Raw genomic sequence first — 27433 nt, 5'->3', positions numbered from 1 at the left:
AGGCTTTGCAAGAAAAATGAATTTTCTCTTGTGCGAGAGGTCATATCTTTAAGAAAGCAGCATTCTTGACGGAAGCATTTACCAATATCTACATAAGATTAATGGTTTCCGGCATTGTGTATAAAATATTAAAACGTAGAGCATTACCATATATAGTTCTTGTCCTAAAGTTAGAATCAATCAAATACGTATCGTATAATTTTATACAACTTTGCTCATCTTACAATTCTTTGCTAATATAATATTAACAAGCTTACCAAACCTTTCGTTTCAATATCTATATATACGCAAAGTAAAATCAAATTCTCTTGTATAAAAAGCTTTCTGAATTAAACGTTGAAATACAGTTGCCCGTTTATATAACGAAAAATCGATTTACATTTCATAATCGGCAATTTATTTTTACTAGAGTGCAATAAAAATGACTGCCTTAGGTGCAAAAATGTATCGAATGCCAATTTTAATTGATCAAATAATGATGTATATCCAATATAAATTTTGTTATTTAACAAATATTTTTTCAAATCATTAAACCTTCATCGTTTATTTTCTTTTTCAATTTTATAACTTTATTTCGAGATTGCACCTCGTCAATATTAAAACTGCATCCAATTATATTTGGCTACACATCTAGCGACACACATGTACAAGACATTCGACCCAGATGCGGTCACCCACCCAGCTGTACCTGTTACATATTAAAATCCTTGTCTCCGCGATAGATCCAGTCTCGATATAATATTTCTGCATAGCAAAGTTTCAACGTTTATAATATCGGTAATTATAAAGTCATCGAACGCGTGGATAATCGGTCAGAGAGTTTAAGGGTTTAACGGAAATTGCGTTCGGCACTTTTTCCCGAGAGAGATCGATTTATAACACGACGACCGGATAAACCGGATGGAACTTTCGACGCCTCCGACATCGAAACAAAACTCTTCCACGCCGAGTCAAGCCGAGACGATTCGACTCGACTCGCGGTCGACTAGATCGGTTTAACGTCGTAGACGGGAAAACAAGCGTCCTCGATTCGACGGATTCTTCTTCCGCCGCTATAGCAATTTCCGGCTTGCCTCTGGCTTGCCGAGCCGCACTCGCCTACCATCAGCAAAACGAGCATACAAGCAGCGAGAGATATACAGGGTGTCTGCTAAAGTGGAAACAAATTTAAGAAACATGTTCCAAAATTTTCTCTTAGCCAATCCGTCGGTCCTTTTAAATGTAAGACATTTTGTTTTTTTTATTACAAAAGTAGCGTTTCGTTACAATTTGAAAAATAATTTACAAATTTCTTTAAATGATATTGCATGTCATATATACGTTACGATATAATAGCCTTAATATTATATAGTTTTCGCCGATGATCTTTCGAAATGGCAAGATGCATCGAATACGCTGATGATAACACGTTGGTCGCATGTTAATATACACAAATAGACCCTATCTTTTCTAATCAAAAGTTATTTTCCTTGAAAATTAAGCAATCTCGGGAAATGAAGCATTTTCAAGAGAGAGAATTCGTTCCGTTTTATTTATTCTTCCACCTTCTCCACCAAATATTATTTACTAGACACTTCGTGTATACGGTTGTACGTATACTAACGCCTGTACGAAAATAAAAGACAGACCGCACACATTCGTCGTACCGCCGCGTCGTGCCGTTACGCTGCGCACCGCGACAAATGTAACGCAAATTGTGGTGCATTAGTGTGCATTAATGAATGCGGACGAGTTGGCGGTATGCAAAGCGAGCTGCCTGCCTGTCTGCCTGGACTACATGTATGTATGTACGTACGTGCCGTATGTGTACATATACGTACGCGTATCTCGCGCGCGCACACGGTAATATTAAATTGCATTCGGTGGATACGTCGTATCCCTTAGAATTCGCGGAAGGAGTGGAAATAAAAAAAAAAAAAAGAGAAGAAGTCGGTGTGATTGATCAAAAATTGTTTCGAATGCGTTTCATTTCCGGGATAGGTCGCGCGTAAAAGTCGAGCGAGTTCGCGGATGATTCGTTGATCCGCATTAAAAAGTTGAGCCCGCTACTTTGCTCCGCTCTTATTTTTCCTCTTTTCTTCCTCGTAAAATTTATTCCGGACGCTGTCAGTTTTTGCGCGCCACGTCTCGCGCGTTTGATTTTTCTCCGCGTCATATTTGTCTTTGTCGGCGACGACAATTGCCGCACGTTAACATTTCCATAAACAACAACGGTCGGATCGTTTCTCCCGCGAGAAAACTCCTTTGCTTACGCGAGAGAGAGAGAGAGAGAGAGATATCCCATTTCTTTCGCGCCATATGAAATAATGCCTCTCGTTAAATTCCACACAATATCCTCCACCCGGTACTTTGTTTCGATTATTACGCTATTATCGCAAAAAAAGCTAAACCTTCTCTCCCGCACGTGCGTATACTGTCCTCTTATATTTCGCTTCTTCCGCGCTCTTACCACCGTGAGATTACATTCCCAAGCGTATTTAACTTTGTCCCGCTTGCCTCAGACCTCTTTCCATTTTGTCCATGGTGGCAAACACCGCGTAGAGGAGACATGTAGCAGTGAAGTCTCGGGAGTTCTATTCATTCGTTTATTTTACGTTGACGCGCGTGTGCGCGCGTGTGTGTGTGTGTGTATTATGTATAATACACGCGCGCGTTTCATCTTATCGATATTATTTCAAAAAGATGTACTTTTAACGAACAAGCGTTATCTCTCCCTCTCTCAAACCAAGAGAAAAATTCTTTCGTATAAGACAGCAAAAAATCCCATGTATCAATATAGACTCGATTCTCCATTACCATATAATCCTATAACAATCAGGCGAAATTCCAATTTTTAGAGTAAAAAGTAAAAGATTTTTTTCAGAAGGATATAAGAAGAGGTAAAAACACGTATCAACTTTAATAAAATAAAGACGAATATATATGATAGATTTTGACCTGTCCAAGAGCGACTTTATCCGCACAACGTGGCCTCTCATCTTCCGTTCGAATGTCTGCGAAATTTGACGATACAAACAAACTGTAAAGCGAAAAGTGAGCTCGGAAAAATAGTAAGTAATCGAAATTGAACGGATTACGTGTGGAAAGAGAAGTCTGAGGTTCGAAAGGCGGAGAGAAGAAAAACGTCGACCGATCGATACCTCGGCCGCGTTTCAACGTCAGCAGGGTTCTCCGGAGTCCTCTTCCGTATAGCCTCCACTTGCACCTTTTTCTCGTTCCTTTCTCTCACCTCCCTTATTATTCCATTTCATTCCACTCTATGTCGTGGATGTTCTCCTAAGACGTCAGACTTCTTCTCACGCGCCGTACGTACGCTGCGTAAGTAAGAAGTTTCTCCACGTATATAAACGAATGATCGTATAAATACGACGATCGTAAAGTCGATGCCGACGAAAGTGACGCGGAACGGCGCGAAACGTCTCTACCGACTCGTAAACCTTCCGCGCATTTGCACGCCAGCAAAATATGAGAATACTGAAAATGCTCCGCTATATATATATATGTTCCTCCGATCTTTATATAGTAGAAAATTTGAGAATTTTATATAACGTGTATAATAAGATGGAAACGCTAAAGTATTATAGGATACGGGTATATATCTCGGAATCAATTTCAGAGATGGTTTGAAAGCAGACTCGCGGCTACTGGATAACGACGACTGGCCACGAAATAACTAACTGCAAATTTACACGTATACGCGATATATCCACGCAAGTTTGAAGACGACGAAACGCCGGTACATTACTCGACCGCGGTCTCGTAATTGCCACCCGGCGTCGAGCGAAAAACGCAAAGTAGATGCGAGGAGTAATACGAAAAACTGCTTTGCGGAAAGAGACTGAAGGAGAGGAGAAACGCAACCTGCTTTAGGAAACACTAGTTAAGGCGTTACTCCTTGCTTCGTCACGGTACGCGATTTACACCGTTGGCCGTTCTCCACGTAGCAGAGACTACACGCCCGGACACTTTTGATATACATAAACCCAAATGTAAGTATAAGCTCGTTAGAAATGCAACTCGCACTTGCTCTATTCTCCGAAAGCGCTGTTACCCTCTAAAATATTTTGCACGCGTCTACGTCCAAACTATCTGTGATATTTAAAATAGATATCGTAAAAAGTGAATACATCGGTGTAAATAATGATAACGTTTGATGGATAAGGATAACAAAATATAATCTTGTTTATAATATCCGATGGCCGTAATAATAGCTATTTTGTGTATTGAATTAAAAAGCAGCACGTATATGGTAAAGAAACTCGAGTCTTTTACATGACTGTCCCTATCGAGAAAAAAGTCCGCTTTATTGTGCGATATTACGAGGACTATATATCTGGTCGGGATACGAGCCGAATACAAGCGAGCTTGTATACAGGTGGCTTGCTTTTCGCTTTGAATCCTCACACTCTCCGTCTCTAACGTGACAGTAATTTTAATGTTGCACATACACTCAATGTTAATTCTATCTCGAAAATGCAAATTAGTCGTCGTATGAAATGCAGTGCTATAAATTGAAGATCTTGATGCAAGAACACCATGTATACCTTAATATTTTAGAGAAAAACCCTAAATTTTTAATTTAAAAAGAAACGCATCATTTATATTTGCTGTGTCGATTACTCATTTTTCAACACAATTTTATAAAACAAATGTAAAAAATTTACAAAAAAAGGAGCTAATATAAATAAATGAGAAATGCGCGTTATATACATTTCTTAAACATTTACTTGAATAAATTTTGCGCACGCTCATACTCATTGATATAAAACATTTCTGCATTTACAAGTAGCAAAAATAAATGATACAAATATATAATATTTATAGAAAATTGTTATAATGACAAATCGATGAGCGTAATAAAAATATGCGTTAATAAATATACATTACGCTATTGTGAAAAAAATTAAGCTTATTGTTAGTAATATTTGTACTAGAATTTGAATTTTGATATTTATATGCGTATATTTAATAGCTGCAGCGTTGTAAAAACGAAAAAGATGTTTTTACCTCAAATATCCACGAGATTTTATATTCTCTTTCTCTCTCTTATCCTTTATCTATCTCGAATTCCGCTTAAAATTATTTAAAAAAACCATTGCGCGTCACGAAATATCGCCTTTTGTTAAAAAAAGCAATCCAGAATATCACAAACAGTAACGTAACCTGAATCCCAAGTGTATAGGTACGTACTAACGGGAATAGTTATTGAAATGCAGATACTCGCAAAATGTATTTCCCGATGTAGTTTGTACCTTTATCTCGTACACATTATTATAGACACTAGATGCACAATGTCTAAGAGCTATAAAATTTCTCAGGCCACGAAACAAAAAATGTGTTTTAGAAAATATGAAAAAAAAAAATGTCAAGAGATAAAAGAAATTCAATTAACACTCGAAAAAATTATATTTTTATTTAGGTATGCAAAATTTACTTGGAAAAATATTTTTCCGTTTCGTATATTTTCATAAAGAAAAAAATTACCATTTTTAATACAATAGACATATACCTAAATCTGGCTTTTTGATCAGCGCTATTTAAATAAACGTGGAAGAAATATTATGCGAAAAAGATCACTTTAAAGAAAAATAATTTAATTTTACGATATCCATATTAACTGTTAATTATCGTATAATATTTGTTTTGTAAATCTGTGCATATATACTTGATAATTTTTTTACATACACACAAGTTAAATGCAAATGCTCTCTGAAATCAGTAATCTCAATTGTTAATTTATCCCCTCATTTATGTTAGCATAATTTGATAATAAAGCAGAAAATATATTAATTTTTGTTAAATGGAAAAATCATGCCGGCTATAATACAGATATTACATATAATGAAATAGCAAACAATAAAAGGTTTGTTCTCTTTAACTTGTATTTACTGCAAATGCCCATGTACCTTTATTTATTTTTAAATCTACAAAGAAAAAATCGAGTTCAACCTTGTTTTTGTCGGACAATAATCGTATCATAATTGACTATTATATCTCACACACACACAATTCGATGTTATTAATACTCGTAATATATAAAACTTTTGTTACAATCATTTCGAGAAATGAGCATAAAAATACTCATTAAAAATATCTCTAATTTCAATTGTCGCATTAAGCGACATATCATTTTTATTTCGAAACCCAAGCAGTCCTATTTCACATAAAAGAAAGAATTTTCTCAACATTTGTTATTTCTCATTATTGACTCAGATACGATTCAAATTTTTCTGGCATTCTACTCATCTTTCAATTTCTGCTGGAATTGAAGATGCCGATTGTTATGACGATGAAAAAAATTCGCTGGCTACCAATCGATACATATTTCCCTTCTCCTCCTGCCTTTAAACATTTATCATTTACACTCAAAAATTTGTTATAAACAGTTTTAGAAAGGTATGAGGCAAAGCATGTCGCAAGCATATCTTTTCGCAATTTAATCAAATTTCTCTCCTCACCTAAAATTTCAGACGCGCGTTGTAGCATGTTTTTCATTAAAATTTTCGTGTTAATTACTCGGCCACGACCGGCATTTACAAAATCTAATTCGACATAGACACTCGACGCTACATCTCTTGATACGACGAAATGTGAAAATCATAAATTACAGTGAAAAACGTTTCGTCCTAGAAAACCTGATATTAACTTGTCACCGCTCACTTGTCATGCTCGTTGTCACATCCGACAATGATCGGCACAACGCGTCGCTTTGGAGCACGTATAAATATACGTCGAACGTCCTCATTTAGGGAAATCACGTGTCACCTAAACACACACACACACACGCACGTGTATTTGCTAAAATAGGAGTGTAGTCTATCGAGCCATTAAATGCTATACGGTATTTAGCATATACAAGAACTTGTAATATATTTTGAGCCTTTGGTTTTCTGTTTCCGACTGCCGCTTTTTATTTACACACAGCCGATATATGCATCTTTTTATCCCACCGACTCTTTAATTAATTTAAAACCGTTAACATTGATGCATGATTTTTACAGACGTCGACAAACATGGAAATTAACAATGACAAGCTTTTATGTATCGCTCAAATTTACGGACAATTATTTACGCATCGTTCAACAATTCATTTCGTCACGAATAAAAAAAAAAAAAAACAGTAATCGTTTTGCAATTTTAAAAAACTTATATCGGATCGCACGCGCACGATATCCTCATATGCATATGTTGATATAGGTATATTCCGGTACATTTCCGAAATATATTAATATTTTGTATATCGTTGCGTTAAAATAAACTCGTATCTTGATTGAAATAAATTTTAGTTTTTATCTCACGCTATAAAAATCCATGCCATTATTATTATTATTATTATTATTATTATTATTATTATTATTATTATTATTATGCCGTATAACGCAAATGGAATATTTTATTCTAATTAATTAATCGCACGGACTGTTTTATTTACGTTTCATTATTAATATCTCGAAAAATAATGTATACGTAGGTATGTATGAAAGCAGAGATTTCGTGTACGTGCTGCGGAGAATTAAATAATACGCGGATATAATATACATACCTAGGAGTATATGTACGCATTTCTCTCACATAACGCGAGTTCGCAGCATCAGCGTGCAACGGCGGGCGGCCATAACTCATGAAACGACTATCGGTCGGTTTCCAGGGAACTGTACATCACTGGCATCGAGTTAAAATTCAACGACGCAAAGGGATGCGAAATTTTCACGCGCGCGACAATTTTGCGCTTACGGAAAATGAACGGAACGTATTTTCGGCTCTCCTCTCGTATTCCCGCCGATCCTGACCTAAACGATATATACGTGGATATACACGTATGAGTTTCTCCTCTCCTTCCCTCGATATTCTTACCGTCGAGAAACGAACGCGATATCGCACAAAGCGTTTATGCAATTTGGACACAAAAATTCGTACACACGCAGCGCGTCGCTTGTTATCGACGTGCATTTTGAAAGAGAGCCCCATCCTATCCTAAAGCTTTATGTTTGATACATGTGTGTATATACCTATATGTGCCGTCGCGTCGACCTGTATGTACCACGCGTTTGTCTCGTTTATCTCTTTTATTTCATATTGGTATCTCTCCGGAAAGCGATGTCCCGCGGCTATATCGCCGTTCCGTTCGCAAGTACCGACAAGTACCGTGTGCGTGCCGTTGCCGTGCCGTGCACCATCTGCAATTTTCCACACGCCGCGTGTGCGCGCTTAAACGCGTTACGCTCGGCCGCTTCGTCTCTCGCCTTCGATGTGCGGCCACCGATATCAAATATATGTACATATGTTTATGTGACAACGAGGGAAGAAACGTTCGAGCTTCGCTGATTTCTCTCGCGCAACGTTTTCCTTCCTTTATCAACTCAATTATTGACACATCGGAACAAGAGTTACTCTCCTTTTCATTTCTTTATTGTACATCCTTCTCGAAGAATATCCCTGTGAGGAACAAAAAATATCTTTCATTTTCTTTATAAATTCAATCCTTTCATCGAATTGTGTCAAGCTTGTGTCGTTTCTCGCAAGTTGTATTCTTATTTTATAATCCTTAAATAAAAGATATTTGCAATTTTCATTTCGAGTGGAGACTTACAATTTCATCAGTTTGCATTTTGAAAGTTTAATTTTTTTCGACCAGTCCTTTTCTCACTGGCGATCGTCTATGATTTACATGCAATTAACCGACATTTACATTAATAAAGAGTGACCGAAAAATTCAACAGATAAAAAGCTGTCTCGCGCATACATACATATATCCCGAATGTGGAACACGGTTCGTGTAATTGTCAGTTATCTCCTCATTTGTAAATTCTATCACGAGCGGGAGATTGTATACGTAACGGGAAAGAGGACGCAAAATAGAATAATTACCGATGTTGCCTTCATCTCGCTTCACGACACAGCAGAATTAGTCGCGGATATACACCATACACACAAATATTCCGAACATTTGCGCGACTATAATATCCGTCCCGCCCTCTCGACCGAATGAAATGTTTGGCGCGATATCGATCGCGTTGCGGATTTATCGCCGTTTAAACGCTTATCGAGAGTTAGCTTTTGTTTTATATGCTGAAAACTTGCCATTGGTTACGCGGTGTCAGAATACGATTGTAACAAATTAACGAATGGACGTGTGCCTGCGTGTATCGATCATCTCTCTCTTTTTTTTTTTTTTTTTTTAACCAATATCCCCCTTATTCCACGTGAGATAACTGCGTTTTCACCAAGTTTTCCCTTACAACTGTACAGGCAAACGGCAACGACCGTACACGTTACGACACATTCGCTTACTTTGCTTACGACAAATTCCGCACCTGCAGCCGCGTTTACCTGTACCAAACTTGTACTATTACTCGATCATCCGGCTTCGATAAACGTATGCGTAGCTAACGGCAGCCGAGCGTGCAATCGCCAGGACATTTTGCATTTTACAGCGCGAATTTATACCGTCCTTTTTTACCGTCTTCATCCCATGTGCGAATGTCGGGCTTCTGCCAGAGTTGTCAACATGGCCCAGACGTGGCACAATATTGGCTGCCAAGAATTGATAGGTGGTACTGCCCCAGTACGAATGAACCACCAGATCAATACTGTACCAGTCTCGGTAATTGGTACTGTACCAATACTCTCATGCAATCGTATTCTGTTGCGAGCCGAGTCTCGTCTCAGTACTGATCGTGTATAAGGCCGAAAATGGTATTAATCGATGGCCGAGAATCTGTCTCAGTACTGGGCATGTATCGAGTCGACTCGTGTCGGATTACTAGGAAGCAAGCAACTTTGTCTGCAGCACGAGTACCGGTTCAAGTATACTGGAAGAAAATTGGGCCAATGTTTGTGTATCGTATCTGACACACAATATTTTCCATACCGAGCCAAATATCGTATCAGTACTGGGCGTACACTGGGGTCGAGACGTGAAATAGTACTGAGATGATAAAAGTTATGTTGGATAAAATCCTATATATTGGATCAGCACTGGGGCCGTACGTTGGTGTATGACAACAAATATTTTTATTTTGAAACATTTATAATGATTTTAAACATATCGGTTATTCTAATGTTAGATTTGGCCCAATACAGACTAATAAATATGGCCCAACATTGGCAATCAACGTTGCCTCTGTACTAATACTCTGTGTCGGGTCAAAGTTGACGGCGAGAACTGGGACCCGTGTTATCATTCCGACATTGTCCCAGTAATGACTCAACTTATACTGGCCCAGAACGTCAACCAGTACTGGCGACTCTGGCACCAGTATTGAGCCAGTACCGAGCCTTTTTGAGATTCGCACATGGGATATTGCGATTGCTGCATAAACAATAAGAAATACCTCCGCTAACGGTATTAAAAACGTCGCGAGCGTCACGATATGTAATATTTATTACCAAATAATAAACTGTAATTTTTAATTTAGTTAGAATCCAAATAATGCGTCAAAAAAATATTAATCGCGCTTTAAAATTATAATATTGTTAAAAAATATTTCCGATAAAAAATTATGATATATCAAAATATACAATCTCTAAATAGAATATTGGTCGATGAAGTATTTCCTCGAAAAGAGAAACGACGGAAATGTTTGTTAAAAAAAGGGGAAAAAACACGGAAACACGTTACATAACGCGAAATAAAAATTTAATCGTTAATTTCACTTTCGCACAAAAACGTATGTTACCTCCCGTGTGTGTGTATAAATACTTTCTCCATTCAATTTATATTCCCGATGTACAGTATCCCTTGTCTTGTATCACTATCTGAGCAATTTCCTAGCCCCTCTCGACCAAACTGTGAATGTCAGACGAGCTACTAAATATATCCAACTGTTATAAATTACGGTCTTCATAGGATCCGTAACCAGACGACCTAGTTTATCGTGTTACAGAATCATCTTCAGGAGCGCGACATAATACGATGCTAAATACAGTATTAAATAAATTGACGAATAGCAAACTCATTTATTACGACGAGCCAATAAATATTTACATATTTTTGCAAAATATAACATTTATTCTTAGAAAATCTATAATCTATAAGGAAAGAAATTGGCACAAAAATGTGTAGTGTATGTAATAAATTGTCATATTTTTATCCACCAATATATTACATAATCAATTCTCTAAAAATTTCAATCACATGTATGCTATTTATATAATATATTACGTGTGTGTATGTATGTACGCTCGCTAATAGAAGAATCATTAAAAAAAAACTATAATAGCTGCGGAAATGAACGACGGAAATTGAATTAATGAAAAAAAAAATCGAGACTAAAACAGGAACAATTCATTGTGTTAGACCACTTAAATTTCTTTTCCGATACGTCCAATCGATTGGACATTATACAGCAGGCGTTCCATACGGTATGTGCAAATCACAAATTGATCCTGCGGGGTGCGACGCGGTACGATGCGGTGCGATGCGGCGCGATGCGGCGCGGCGCGATGAGATGAGGGCAGGTGAGGCAAGGTACACCGATCGGTTGGATGAACGTTGATCGCGAGGACGAAAGGGGCGTCGTCCTCGCGAGACGATCAATCACCTCGCGAAAGTATTCTTCTCTCTCTCTCTCTTTCTTCTTTTACTACACACCTCTCGTTCCGCTGAAATCGCTCGTCAGCCGCAGAACTGTTGGTTGAACGAACGAGAATACACTCGACTAATCTCATTGTGTTAACACATTGATATCCCAAATTATATCGACTACTCATCAGATTACATTTACGCGATTCAATTAACGAATTAAGTCTCTCTAATTAGATTTTAATACGGTTTAATTACATTTCTCAGTCTCTCGTATATTATATGTATATTTTTATATATTAGATTACTTTCCCACAATTTTTCTTAATTTACACGAATATAGCTAATTATCCATCTGTTAATTTTTTAAATGATTCTTCTTATATTGTCAAGTTGCAATCTAAAATATCTCACAATACGAATGATCACATTAAATGTTTTAATCATCGATCCTTTAAACAAACTTTGCGGCTAAACTTATTTCTAGAAATGCTCAGTATACCGTCGTTTATATATTTGCCCTCCTTTTTTTATCTTTAAGGTTATTATTTCAGTATTTAAATCTCTAAATAGAGTTTATGGTAGGTAAAGTTGGGTCCATTTGTGAGATAAACTCAAAAACAACATTTTCTTAGCTGCTTGTATTACTTTACGGAAATATATACTTCCAAAATAGTTTAATTCGCAATGTTTACTAATTAAATCTAACTTTGAATTATAATTTTCTTCTCTCTCTCTCTCTCTCTCTCTCTCCCTATTGTATTTATTTGTTTAATACAAAAATTTAAATACAATTAATTATATATTAAAAAATATATTTGTTCCACACGCGAAGAAGAAGATTAACGTTAAATGGACGTAATTTTGCAATACAAAATTAATTACTGGAATCAATTATTTTGCAGTTTTCTCCATAGAAATGTGATCACAATTATAAAATTCATATCTATATTTCATATATAAAACATAATATATTTTAAAACTCTCTCTTTCTCACATATTATTAATAAAATTCTTAATGTTATATTTTTAGACATTCAGTTGAACTTATTCGCTTTTATTCATCAAGATTTATTTTAATCCCGATATGTTCCGATAGTTTCGCTGAGAAAAAATTTACTCCCAATTAGTCGACAATAGAGTTGCATAAAAGTTTGCTGATTTATTTAAAAATCTATTCTATACAATAGCTGCGCAGACAAAGAGAGAGAGATAATTCTCATCTCTTTTATATCTGTCTCAAAATGGTTATTATTCGCCGTTCGAGCGCGGTGCAAAATTTGTACACAGAGCTCTCGAGGTAAAGAGAAATATTTTCTTTGAGACGGTCAGCGAACGTGCTAGTACGCAGATATTTGTCGAATACATATAGAGCGGGTACGTATCAAAACGCGAGAATAGAATAGCTCGCGTTTGATCTCGCAGAGTTCTCGTTTACTTCCGGCATATGTAAGGATATTTACGTGAATGTAAATCTCCCACGCTTCCAGATATGTCTTTAGCATATGCTACCAAATGGGAAACTAATGTAGAATTAAGTTACTCGCTAGTTACACAGACGCAGTTTCTCGTATCGCTTCCGGACCTAAATCAACTTCATAATTACCTGTGATATAATCTGACATTACAAGCAAACGCAGTTTTCCATCTCATCAAAGTTTAAGACTGTCGGAACTGAAATTTAGATACTTTTTGCATCAATTTCGATATCATTTTTCTTTCTGGAAAAAATGTCTAAAAATGCGAAAGGAATTTTTAACACTGTCTGTATCCAATTAAAATTCTGTCAAAGTCAAAGCTAGTTAATTGAAAAATGTGCCATTCTCATTTATTTTCTCTTTTAAAGTTTAGAATGCCACATGTAAAAAGTTTGCCAAAAGTCACATTTTCTCAATGTCAATTAATCAAAAATTATAAATGCCTTGACATTTTCATTAAGAACAAATTGATTCTAAAATTGGAGAATCTAAAAAAAACACATGGGGTCTTGAGACAACTTTATGTATACGCATATATTAAATCTATGTAAAACACATTTACCATTTTATCTTTTGTTCAACAACAAGAATAAATTATGCAGTTAAACGTAAATTTTAAGTTTTACTTTTAAGGAATTACACACATGTATACAATTTGATATAAAGTAAATGGCATGTAACATTTGTCAAACAAAATATCTTACATAACAATTTGACTGAAATAAACAATATGTATAAAATTTCCTGAAGCAATTATAAAATTAATCAAAATAAAAAAACTCGAGCAAAACAGAAACCCGGAATAAATGATATTTAATATTAACGTTAAAAATACTGTAAGAGAAAACTGTGCAAAAACGATGTAAAATATCACACAATAATAAAATAAACTTTTATATACTATATATTTTATTATAGATGAATTAAATAATTGTGTAAGAAAGAGAAATATATATATGTATGTATATATATATATATATATATTTAACAAATAAATTTAAATCAATTATCATTAATGATCACCGTAATAATTAGAGAACCATAATTAAGCAAAGGTAATTTAATTCAATTGAACAAAAATTTCAGAAAATTTTCCATTTTCGTTTTCAGAATCTATTTACATTCGTGGTTGCCGAATTTAAACTAAATCGGCAAATTAACGGCATAAAGTACATTATTTTTTATCGTTCTACCATATTTTCTATTCTCTTCTATTATCAGTAGATCGCGAATACAGCTATCTTTTACAGTACATTTACGCTACTTAAACTTGCAATCCGAATATATCAGAAATGCAATATCCACGGCAACAGAATAATTTAAACTTTTCAATTAATCGGAATGGTCGCTAGCGACATTGCAATTGTTCGTCTCGAATAGGTGCGAACTGACCTTTTTTAATGCACATGAATTCAGCACACGGTATATATGTACGTATACATACGTAGAAAATACGTATACTCGACTGCAGGCGTTGGCTGTTGTTGTCGCGGTCTCGGAGCTTAATAAAGTTCTTTCAAGCCCTAACGAGCTTACTCTCGACGAGAGCCAAGTCAAGTGTGTACGGCTTCCGTCGTAGCGACGTAGCAAATGATTAATCTACATAACCTGCCTCGAGATACTACTTACATTCCGATCCTACGTATATAATTAGATGATAGCGGTTTCTTTCCTCGAGGATAGTATAGAGAAATATGCATTATCGCGCGCGGATTTATATAAGACGTAATATTCGCTAGATGAATATTTTTCATAGCTACGCATCACGTCCGGATGTTGATTTATAAAGCGACGCGAGTGATGTGCATCGTGCTTTACTCGAGAAAATAGGAAGACAAGGTAAAATGGTTAAACACATCATATATCTTTGAACTCAATATTTTCAAGCAAAGCGCATCGCACTCGCACGCGCTACCAAAGAGACTGTATACCATATTACAACTCGTAATCAAAAAAATTACCTGTGTTGTCGGCGCAAACATTTTAATTACAATTAATCAAATTATTAATATACAAATGTTCTCTTTCCATCACATAAACTGCTGCAAGAATGCATTTATAAGAGTGGTAATTATTTTAATGTAAAATCGAACTAAAACAATCGCAGTCGCTCGATAATGAAAACCAATCCCTGATAAACCCAGAGCTCGTGCAATTCTCTGTAAAAATTCCTTGAGAAACTCTCCTTATATAGCATTTGCGATATCACGCGCGAGCGTTCAATTTCGTCTGGATCGGACAACTAGTACGTATGTATGTAACCCTCTTCCCGCGTTCCATAATTGAATACTCAATAGGATTTAGCAAAGCGGGCCGCGACGTAACGTGGGCGCGCTGCGTCGCGTCGCCTCGCGCCGATCGACAGGACACACGCCAATATTTGATCCGCGTCAAAAGCTCCGAGGCGAATCCGCACCACCAACACGGCGGCGGATTTCCAACGGTCGTTAACCCCCGTCGTGCTGTCTCGCCGCCGCAACGTGTGATCCTCTCTCTACCTTCTGGTCGAGTAAACTTCCGAAAAGCCGTCATCCCCGATTTGCCAGAAATTATCGATTGTATCTTTGTTTACGACGCGTGCGACTTAGCCGAGAACGGCGCGACGACAATCTATATGTGATGGATTTTTTTTTTTTCGATATTTTAGATACGGAATAAATTTTCGACGAGTGACACCGTCAAGCCTATGAACGTTTTATCTCGTACGACGATAAAGCAACGCGTATCGTAACGTATTGTGCACACACGCGCGCAATAAACGTAAATCTTTGGTTTTTACTTCAAAACGTGATCATGGTCAATAGCGTGAGACATTAGTCAACAAACAAAAGTTAAAAATTTAACACTGTCACGCGATATATCGGATCCTTCTCAGGAAAGAGATACAAATTATTTTCATCATTTTCAATTTTCGTCATTTAAATCGTGTAATATTTCAATAATCCATTGTAAATTTCAAATATTTAATTAACAAGTATAATATTTACTCTACAGCTCGCGTAATGAGATACTGAAAATATTTCTTGCAAAAAAAAAGGCGCGAAAAAAAAAAAAAAAAAGCTTTGTGCTCATGCTTGTGTATAACATCGCGTCTATGTTTAGCTTTATCGGTCTATCCGTTTTGAGGTATGTTCGCGCCATGAGACAACCAAATCCACAGGTGTGGTCGAAAGGGTGCTCACATCGCGCGGAAATGCCTTTGAATTGGTAGAGGGGTCAGTCGTTGTGACAACGCGTTGAATACCCCCGTCAGAGGCAGATATGAAAATCGTCGCCGACTACATATCCGGGGTACAATGCGATCTCTCGAAAGGACAGAATAACGCGGGTCGTCGTGCGATCCGCAGAAGACGACAACCATTTTCCGTCGTCGTTGTATATTCCATCCTACGCGCGCGTTTCACACAATTTTTCCATCCTTTTCCACGTACGAAAATTAAGTCGCGGGTTAACCAGTCGGAGAGATTGCTCGTGATAAACGGCTACCGAGTGGATAGCGTTCTTATCTACACTATCCTTCCTCCTATAACACATATACTCCTACCATACTTCTCCCCCCGAGTTCACTTTAACCAATTTTTTTTCAGGCACTCGAGAGACTCGCGCGAGAGTCTCACGTTTTGAATAAATTCAGGGACTTTTACGTGAACGTCGCAAAATTGGGAGATCAAGATTATTTCACATGTATCTTGTGTGCATAATTTTTAGAAAATATAAAGTGTAATTAAATTGAAATGTTTGTGTTCCATTTAAAATCATTTTTTTTTTTTTTTTTTTTTTTAAGGAAAAATTACGTGTCGCAAAGTTAAAGAAACAAGTTTTACAATTAGTTTAATATATATAATAACAATAAATTTAATTAAACATCATATTATCACTTCTTTTTATACATTAATATATTTAATTTTCAATATTGAATTTATTAATAAGTAATCCTTTTAATTCAAACTTGTATAAAAAAAAAAAAAAAAAAAAGTAAAGTCGCTATATTGCGGTTTTTAACAGAATGGAAAATGATCACCTGCCATAAATAATAGAGTGTGCGATAAATTTGCGATTAGTTGGCATATGAAATGCGACTCTATGCGCGACGCTTCCATTGATTAGATTACTTTTAATTGAACGCCTATATGTATATATCCTAAAAGGCTGGGTACTGTCAATTTACTAACTCGATAAATCTATAAAATAGCGAGGTGAAAGTGTGGCTACATTTTATTAAATTCCGTCTCGCAAAAGGCCATTGTGTGGCATCGCGTCGCGCCAAATTTAGTAATGGATCATTATTGAATCTTGCAGCAAAGGTGCGAATATTGAAATTTACCTAATTACTTTTACGAAAGGCGCGATGAATTCGCACCATACTTATTTCGTTCAAATACGATATTAATAATGGTGATAATTTTGCATGAAAATTGGAAAATGTTAAAATAGAGACGATACATTCTCTTAAAAACATTTTACTGAAATATTTTGATGTAAAATTATTTCCCAAAAAACACAAGGTGTGCGAATAATAAATAACATATAATTTGCAATGTTAAATAACAAGATTAAGTCATATTGTATTACTTTTGTTTTTGGCATACAATTATAAAGTTTATCAATTACTATTGATATAATTTTGTAATAATGTTGGAAACTTGATATGTAGCTAAATGTAAGGATTAATTATCAATAAATTCAATATCGAAAATTAAATGTTAATGTTTACAAAAAGAAAATATAATAACGTTCAACTAAATTCTTTATGAATTTCCAAGATAAAATAAATTCTCATGGTAAAATAATTAAAGCTAAATATAAGTTCCTTACTCGTATTTTCTCTATATATTAATCGATGATGATATTAATAAATATTATTTAGAAAATAAAAATTACAATATTAAATGTACGAGAAATATGTCAAATCAATTTTTCGAGTATTTGAAAAGAATGCTTAATTCTCTCTAGCACGGCTACTTTCATTTCATATAAATTTTCATATAAATTTGTTATACTGGAAACATTAGACAGAGCTCTCTTAAAGCAGGCTCCTTTTATTTTTCGTCGAGTCTTTCTGTTGAATAGCTTTGGTACTAAAGTTGAGGATAGAGCAGTAAATTAGTAACTAAATAGCACTTAATTCCACGATAGTTTCCAATTCAATTTGTCGTGGTTAAAGTACTAGTTTAACGGAGATTATCTTGTGGTAGAGATATTGAGACTAATAGCAACTAACTAACTGTCAAAACGTATTACCTAATCATCATTTTTGAGGTCAATATTATCGTATAAGAAGGTATTAAAAATTGAAATGCCAGTATTTAAATATACATTTAAATGAGAAATTAAATGCGATACGATAAATTAATTTTTTTCTGTATACATAAATTGCTTTTTAAATCTATATTATTAAAAAGGTAAAGACGAACTTTTATAGTTTTGTAACACTTGAAAATTTTCTTTAATTATATTATTTTAACTCTGTTTTAAAAAATAGATATTTATATAAAAGTGAGCTCTTTGTGGTGTGTATTATTTATCAATCAGAAAAATCCACGTATTACCAAAGGACATCTTCGAATAATAACGTTATTTGAACATCTCAGCAATGGATGCAGTTCTAAACGGTATGCGAATATATAAACCGACTATGCTTAATTAAAGCACAGTAGCGGACGAATGTTTCTGTTTAAATATTACTCACGATATTTGATGTGTAGTCTAGGAATGGGGTCCTGCGGCCAAGCCACATTTTGCGCGGCTAAGCTGATTAGAGCCAAAAGCAGCGACACACTCATCCTGGAAACAAATGGCCCTGCAGGATGTCCGACGAAATCAACGATAACTTTCATGCTTCATTATCGCCACTACCGATCGTCATTCCTGTAATCACATAATATAAGCATTCTATAGTTCTATTGTCATAAAAAGAGAGAGAGAGTGTTCGCGCATATGTATAATAACGTACAATAAAATGAAAACATATATACGTATTTGTGTATTAATAAGTGAGTTAATATAATTTCGCACGGTCACATGCTTAAAAACCGTTATAATGGATTAACTTTCTCCAAACATATTTTTCCAAATAAATTGAGGTATTTTAACTTCTTTTTTATCTATATATATATATATATAATGTTCTTTTGACATATTTTTGTTGCCTAATTACTGTTTAGTAACATTATATTATAATATTATCATACAAATGCACCGTAGAAGCCAAGAAAATATATTATTTTGAGAAAATCGAGTTCACTAGCGTATATGCACGATGTATAGTGTATACCGGTACTCCAAATTGAACGCATGTATTCTTTACGGAACAGCGAAGGAAGAAGAACAGAGAGGAGAACAGATCTTTTGTCCCCTTTTTTCTGGGTGCGCGCGCGCAAAACTTGTATATGCATATCTTCTTGTAGAAGAAAACTACTACTTGGAATAAGTAAGGAAAAGCACGGGGAAGGATAAAAGGCTAACGAAGGAACGGTAGGCGACCACCGCGACTGCAACGACGACGATGAAGAAGACGATGTTATGCATTATGCAGAGAGGTCGCCAGCTCGAGTTTCTATTTGTCTTGGAGCTGTCTTACTACCTCGAATACGTTCAAGATTAAACTTGGAGTATCGAAAACGTATATTCACGTATATATAAGATGTTTATAAAACATGCAGCCAAAGTTTCATAATATTGGATTGGAAATTAAATAACTCGAAATATATTCTTTTATCAAGATATGTTTAAAATCTTTTTTTTTTTTTTTCCAAGTAATTGTAATCCGAGAGAGATCGGAAATTTAATATTTGGTTTTACATATGTTATTCGTTGAACAAAATTGATAAAGCAAATAAAGTAACAAATTACATGATTTCCCTAACGAAATTAAAAGTTATTGCATTAGTTTCTAAATATAAAATGTGAAAAATCGATATTTGAATCACGTGGGCGCACAATTATATCTCATGCATATTTGATGCGCTATTTCCGAGATTAGAAAATTATGAAAGAATTATATAATTTAATAATAGGAATTGATTTTCTCACGCAATCATTTGAAATACGTTACAGATATTTAAGAAAAGATTCCATAAATATTAATTTGATAAATAAAAATTGACATTCCGACATTTTTTCCCCGAGAAATTGACCATCAAAGTAGACAAAGTATAATTCTAATAACCCTGCTGCGTCAGTTAAGCATCGATTAACTTATATGCGGGTTTGTAAGCGGCACAATAATCCTGATCGCCGCGAGAACATTGATCAGAACTGATAGTCGCGCACATATAACGTTATTAAAATATTGATTAATCTCGACTAATCGATTCGCGATACAATCGCGAATTATATCGCGTTTCAATACGACAATACGCCGCATTATTTCTTGACATTTGGCATATGACAGATTCATGATCGCTCTGCGAGCAGCAAACAAAGCTGCGCGCGCTCGAGCGATCTAATAAAATCAGATCGTGAATCACGTTAAAACGGAAATGAAAAAGAAGAATGTTCCTCTCCGCGGATTCGTCGTGCTTGCCGTGATGTTTGCAAGAGCAAGAGAGCATGCCTTGTGCTAGGCGTGGCTCGCCCTACTTTCGCGAGATACGAGAGACGAGTCGCAGATCGAGAGAGTCACTTCCCTGCAGCGTCGCGTCGCGTCTCGTCTCGTCTCGTCTCGTCTCGTTGCAGCAGCAGTCACTTTTCGATTCCACGAGTGTGCAGTGCATGTACACCGAAAATGAGACTTTCTCTTACATTAGACGAAACGCAAACTCCGTTGCGCGTTTACAAACAACGGGAATGCTCTCTCTGCTCGATCGCCGGATGCTCTCTCGATGCGAGCAAAGCGAAAGAGATGTAATTTTCTACATCGCGTCTGTACACAAGCGTTAGCGAATTGTGGATTTAAAATCCGCAGAGGAACAATCCTGTGATTATAACTCTAATTTCGGAACTCGAGATTATTAAATCCATCGCGCGACAAAAGTAATGAGAACGAAATTGCACCAATTTGTGGTTTATACAAATCTCAGAATTGATAAACGAACCACTCGGATTTAATGGACAAATTATGTCTTTTCATTTCGAGAAATACGGAGAATAGCAATGTTTAATATTTTCACTGCTAATTGTAATATTATATTTAATTGTATCTTGAAAACTTTCAGGATATTATATATGCTAGCCGAGAGCAAATAAACGGATCTAGGTGTATTATGTAAATAATGTCTAAATACACTAGATACATTACATTTCTCTCTCTCTTTCCACTCACAAAGAGAGATATAGAAAGATAAAAAGCGCAAACATTTCGTTTTCATCGAATTATTCCGCCATGGCTTATTTCCCTTCACAATTATTTTAATTGTTTAATTACTATTATTATTATTTTACATTCATGACAACATAATTTACGAAATACTCGGACATATAGTAAACATATCCAACTTTAGCGGGTAGATAATTATTTGTAAACACATAGGGACATTGATAAACATCAGAATATAACCACCAAACTCAGTCAAATCATTATTTACTAAATAATCTCGCAACATGTTCCTATCCTCTGGTACTAAATACATTGATTTGCGTGTTCGTTTCCACGTTTGCAACTTACTCGCGCACAATTTGCGATGTGTATTTTGCGATTCCAATTCTTTTAGCGGCCAATTATCAAATATGACAAACGAAAGCACAGAATTGCAGAATTATTTTTCAAATTTTCAAACGAGCCACACACAAACACATTTTTTAAAATATATGTATACTATACGTACATGTGGGGTATGTATAACATCGACAAAGATTTACGACATATATAAAGCGAGCGAGAGACGACGAGGACGAAACGGAGGAAAATTGCGAAAAAGCAAGTCGCGAGAGACGCGAGACGTAATCTCTAGCGAGTAAAACTTTGTCCAACATCCTACTGCGGGGAAATGGAGAACGTCAGCGGGATGTTCTGGCGAGGGCCCAGTCTAATTATCCATGCGCTTTGTGCGTGTATGGGTTCCAACAAGGCAACGGCACAAATGGTGGTACGAGCGTGATTGCTCGGACGGTAGGTATATAGTTTCGACGCGATTGCTCTCCGTTCAACAAGCCATCAAAGTAAAAACAGCATACGCGGCAAGCCGTTCCCCGACTTGCGTGCACCAAGCGCGATTTTCGACGAAAATCCTAACTGAAAATTCGAACTGAAATCCTAAAGGATTTCTCCACGCGTTTACCCCTTTGTTTGCCTGTTTGTTTGTTTGTTTGTCTGTTTGTTGTTGCAGCAACAAAGACACACGCGTGTGCTCCTCGTCGTTTATTCCTTCCGGCAGAAACAAACGCACTATACACTAAAAATCTCTTTTCTTCCTTCTTCGATTTTTCAAAATTATCTTTATACATTATTCGATTGTCAAGAATTTCAATTCTTACAATTAACAGTTTTTTTTTTTATATTTCATATTAATACTCAAATTTGGAAAATTGCCTTAAAGCATTATTGTATTCAAAATTAGAAGACACATCGTTATGTAGAAAATTATTTAAAAGCTATTTTTTTATTTTTTTTTTTAAATAATTAAGTAAAGTTTTATCAACAAATTTTATTGCACATTATTAAAAATTATTAATATACTTGAAAAAAATTTATAAGAAGATTACAATCAGTTTTCATATATACCTGATAAAAATTTTGTCACAAGAATAAAACGTTAAATCAATTAATAAATTAATGAATAAACATGATATAAATATAAATTATTATTCATCGACGAAATCCGTGTTTCTTTATTGCGTTTTTATTTGGAAAAAAAAAAAAAATTTAATTGCAAGAAATATACAGAAATATAAGTGAATAATAAAATTATACTTTTTCAGCCATTTTTTAGATAAATTTCCAATATTTAAAAAAATTTAAGATATATTAAAATTTTTGAAATCGCAGAAAGATATATTCAAGTTTCAATAGAGAATAGATTAATTCCATGTTGAGAGAGAGACGGGGAAAAGTGAAGAGAATTTTGTTCTATTTGCCAAAATAATTATTTACTCGGTAAATTTTCTCTTCTCTCTCATCTTGGCGTATATCCTCTATCTTCTTATCTGTTTTCGTCTCATAACTTCGGTCAATCTCGTCGCCTAGTCTAGTTCTCTCGATTTTCCGCTTCCGGCGAATTTTCACATTCGCAAAAATTGCTACTTCTGATTTGAACGAGTCGTTGGAAAAGTGGAAAAGTTTCTTTTCATTCTCGTGCTCTACGCTAAAAGGGCGGAGACACATTGAAGCTGCCAGCAGAGGAAAATGGTACGATCGAACGTACGTACGATCCGACGTCGCGTCGGATGCACATAATAATGTACATAAAGTTAATTCTCGCGTGACTAGGATTTCAAGACGTAGTTATATCTTGCTAAATTCGTTTCGATATTTCCCCCTACCAATAAATTGTTGCTAAACTGTAACTTTAGCTCCATCCAAGTTTCATTTTCCGAAATATCTAACGGATAAGTTTTTATAAATACGAATATATCTTTTATTAAAAAGAGCATTTCAAATATTCCTATTATAAAAAAAAACAAGTTTTTTCAACGGTATAGCTTCATTAGCTACAGTAGTTAGTAAGTCACTGTAAACAACTAGTTGGATAAAACTTATATTATTTACTTAATAAATTATTTTATCTTCATTTACATATAAGCATTTCATAATATTCAAAGATTGTTGCACACGTACATTTAATTTAGATTATATATTTAATTGTAGGAATAAGAGAGACAGAGAGAAAGGGGGAGATGGTCTAAAATTTATCGAAGAGTATAATCTCTATAATTAATCTCTTTAATGAATAGAGCGTTCTCTTGCGTTATTAATTCATATTAATTAAATTTTCAAACTTAAATTTTTAGCGAAAATAAGGCCGATTCAATTTTTTTTTTTTTTTTTAAGTTAAAAGATCTTATTTTGTAATTTATTAATAATAATAAATCTTAAAAATAAAGAAAAAAATTAGTATATTATATTTAATAATAGAGATATGAAAATATGTATAGTTATAATATTTGAATAATTTTTTATTTAAAATCTGTCGTTAAAAATAGTCAATTTTGTTACGTGTGACAAAATATATTTTTATTATCAATATTCACTTTTTCCAAAGTATCTTCTCCATTTTTGAATCTTAATTTGTATTTCAATCTCTCTCTATTCAATATACATACTACTATTGACTACAGCCTTTTGACGATACAACCGTCCAAATATTAACCGATATCGTCAGCTATTATGCATCTCGGATGTGCACAAGTTCGAATCGATCCAACCTATTTGCATCGTGTATAGTAAGGAAGGCACGCGATTAACTTATCACATATACCGTTTCAAATTATATTCTCGTTCCAATTTTCCGTTTCTATATCATATCGCATTCAAACATGCAAGGAGAAATCATACAAGCACACAACACACACTATTCAGATCAAATGTTTCTCATTTATTAAAATAAACGATTAAAAAGTATTAAAGCTAAAGGTATATTACTCGTGTGCTTCAAGTTCTAGTTTCCGAGAGTAAAAAGTTGTAGACACAATAGTGCAAAGTTATAATAAAAAATAGAAATTGTGCATTATTAAAATATATGCTTATGCCTTGGCTTATGCATAGTTATTTATATATGAAAAAGAAAACTACCTATTACTTCTTTCCTTATTGTAAAGTACTTCTTAATCGCACGATCCATTACTCTATTGTTTATAAACTATAAATGACAATTGCAACATTTGTAACTACTTCATTTCTAACTTTATCTTAGATAAGTCATGTCCGTTCCAAATCCCGTTCAAACCTGCACATTGTGAAACGAAAAGTGGAAAAAAGGAAGACAGAAAGAAAGGAGTGTAACGTGGGAAAAGATAAGTCTAGTAGTTGAAAGGCGGCCAAAGGGAGCAAAAGATATCTGCGACAGAGCGAATGAATGAGACTATCAGAGGTCTTTGAGCCAGCAGAGGTAGGCAATGATTAATAAGTAACGTCGATCTCGTTCAAAGTGCGGAACTTGAGGGCATCTCACCCTGTCGAGTCGAGTTTCTCGCAGTAATAATTGCACGCAAATAGAATTTCGAGAAATAAATGATAACAATAATTAATTATATTATATTTCTCGAGAAAATAGCAAAACAGTACTCGTGAATATAATATTCCGTGTCTTTATTAAAAATTAAATTTCGACCAAAAAATATGTTGGTTAATTTCCAATTTATAACAAAATTATATAATCACGTGAATCATGTGATTTTCATAGATACTAAATTTGACAAATTTAATTTTGCCAAATTTTGTTGAGTCTTTCATCGTATGATTGTTTTACACGCACGTTGCACAAAAATAAATTTGATTTTAAAATTTCAAATACTTTGTTCAAATTTTCGTGGCAATAACCTTTTTTACTCATTTTTTATATATTATAATTTATCATTAAATAAAAAAACATTCGTTGTTAAAAATGATATTTAAAAAAAAGCCTCTCTCGTACATTTTCCTTTAGCTTCTTTAAAGCCATAAAATATTTATATCCAAGTTATTAATGTTCTTTCTACGTTATTATTTATGATAACGATGATGGATAAATTCACTATCTTTCCTTCATAACTAAGTAATTATCAATTAATTTCGATACAAAGGAGCTTCTCCCAGCGGAAGTTATGAGCTCAGAAGCGAAGTTAATAATATGTTAGTCGATACATCTGTGATATCTTACACTCCGGAACCGCATATTAATATTGCATTACGTCAATTACAGAAGCCCAAGCTTCCAGAATTACATATTTATAGACTTTTATCTCTGTCTTTCTCTCTCTCTCTCTCTCTCAAAAAATAACAATAAGCCAGTAAAATAAAATCGATGAATATAAAATGGAAATGGCAAAAATCATATTATGCACCTATCAAAATAAATCCTGTTATACACATTTCGAATATAATAATACAATATAGGTAATTTCTCTGTTTTCTCCAATAACATGATAACACTTTTAGAAGCGATTCTCTTTATTTTCCTGAATAGCCGCTTTGATAAATGCATATGATGGAGAAATTAATACTCAAAATGCAAATATCTCGCGATGATAAAATGTATATAAATAACTTGAGAAATAATTGAAGCATAATTAATTGCTTCGCAAATTGATAAGCCTCTTTGCATTCAAACACAAATCCGACATCGCAGTCAGATCCAATTTTCAAAATGTATTTCTTCTTCCGTCAGAAATAGGTACAAAATACGAAACAGTGTCAAACAAGTGACAACATTTACTAACTAGAGTAATTATACATTCACGCATAGCAGACAAGTATAAACTTATTCGCAAAGTGTCGCGTAGGAAATTGTTGTAATAAAATTTCACTTCCTACGTATCTTGTTACAAAGTTATCGGTCGAATATTCTATGCCATAATGTGAAACTTGCTTAATTTAAGAAAGCAAAGATATTTTATCCGTCTGTACAAGAATAAGATGATTTTCTCCAGCTTTTACTTCAAAATTATTTTTCAAAAAAATGTTTAACTATTTCAGATTCAAAATGTTGAGTGACTTATGTTGAGCGTGCATAGAAAATGGAAAATAAATATAAAAGACAATTATAACGTTATAAGTTAGATCAATCTTATGCAAAAGTAACGTATAATTAATGTTAAATTCCATTATTTTAATTTAAAATTATATTTTTATTACTTTTGCATAAGATTTATAACTTTTCGATTTCTCCCTTAAAATCGACACTTTCCCACATGCTTGAAATACGAAGGAAAAAATCAAGTTTCACGAATAAGTGACCACTAATTAATTAATGCTTCGCGTTTGCGCGCGCAAAACGGTTTCCGGTTGCGTTGCGTTGCGTCAAAGTGTGTTTCGAAATCACAAGGTTACCGGAGCATCGCAACACAATCCGTTTTAGCGGAACCAAGTGCAATGACAAAGTCAGAAATGTGAACCGAAGGAGGAGCGGTCGTGAACATGGCGGGCGATTTAAAGCGAACCATCGTGCCAAAGCTGACTACTCCCGTGAATGAATATTCAGAAGCGCGCGAGAACTGCGGAGAGAACGTGGTCTTCGTGCTCCGGATGACCTCTCGTAGAAACGGCCAAGTGAAATGGTCCAAATCACGGAGAATATTCAGATTTTGGCCTCGCGACCAGGCGAAATTACTTCTATTACATATAGCTCGTGTGATAACGAGCGTCCCCATACAAGTGGTTATGTATATGCAAAGAAAATCGCGAGTGCTTCTCGTTGTACGAGTCTTCGCAACAACACCCGAGGTGGCTATCGCAGCATTTCTTATCTTTATGCACGCTTACATAAACCTATGTCGCTAATTTCATACTTTACGTATATGTGTGCATCTATCCTATTTACATAAATCATTAAATTATATAGATGTATATCAAAATTTA

General features: G+C 34.8%; 1 protein-coding gene across 3 annotated transcripts in view; it reads right to left on the bottom strand.

Annotated features, from left to right (window-relative positions):
- Window positions 1-27433, bottom strand: part of LOC114939567 (semaphorin-1A) — a 172775-nt gene that overhangs the window by 121838 nt on the left and 23504 nt on the right. For all 3 annotated transcript variants that reach the window (XM_029313910.2, XM_085481892.1, XM_085481865.1), the window contains exon 2: window positions 18692-18870. In XM_029313910.2, the coding sequence (XP_029169743.2) occupies window positions 18692-18839 (148 nt within the window). In that variant the 5' untranslated portion in view covers window positions 18840-18870. The remainder of the gene's footprint in view (window positions 1-18691; window positions 18871-27433) is intronic.

The sequence above is a fragment of the Nylanderia fulva genome, unplaced genomic scaffold (genome assembly GCF_048542155.1).
Source record: "Nylanderia fulva isolate GAGA-0341 unplaced genomic scaffold, ASM4854215v1 Scaffold1, whole genome shotgun sequence".
In the NCBI taxonomy this organism is placed as follows: domain Eukaryota; kingdom Metazoa; phylum Arthropoda; class Insecta; order Hymenoptera; family Formicidae; genus Nylanderia; species Nylanderia fulva.
Note: the sequence above shows the minus strand (reverse complement) of the source record. Positions and strands in the feature narration are given on the sequence as shown.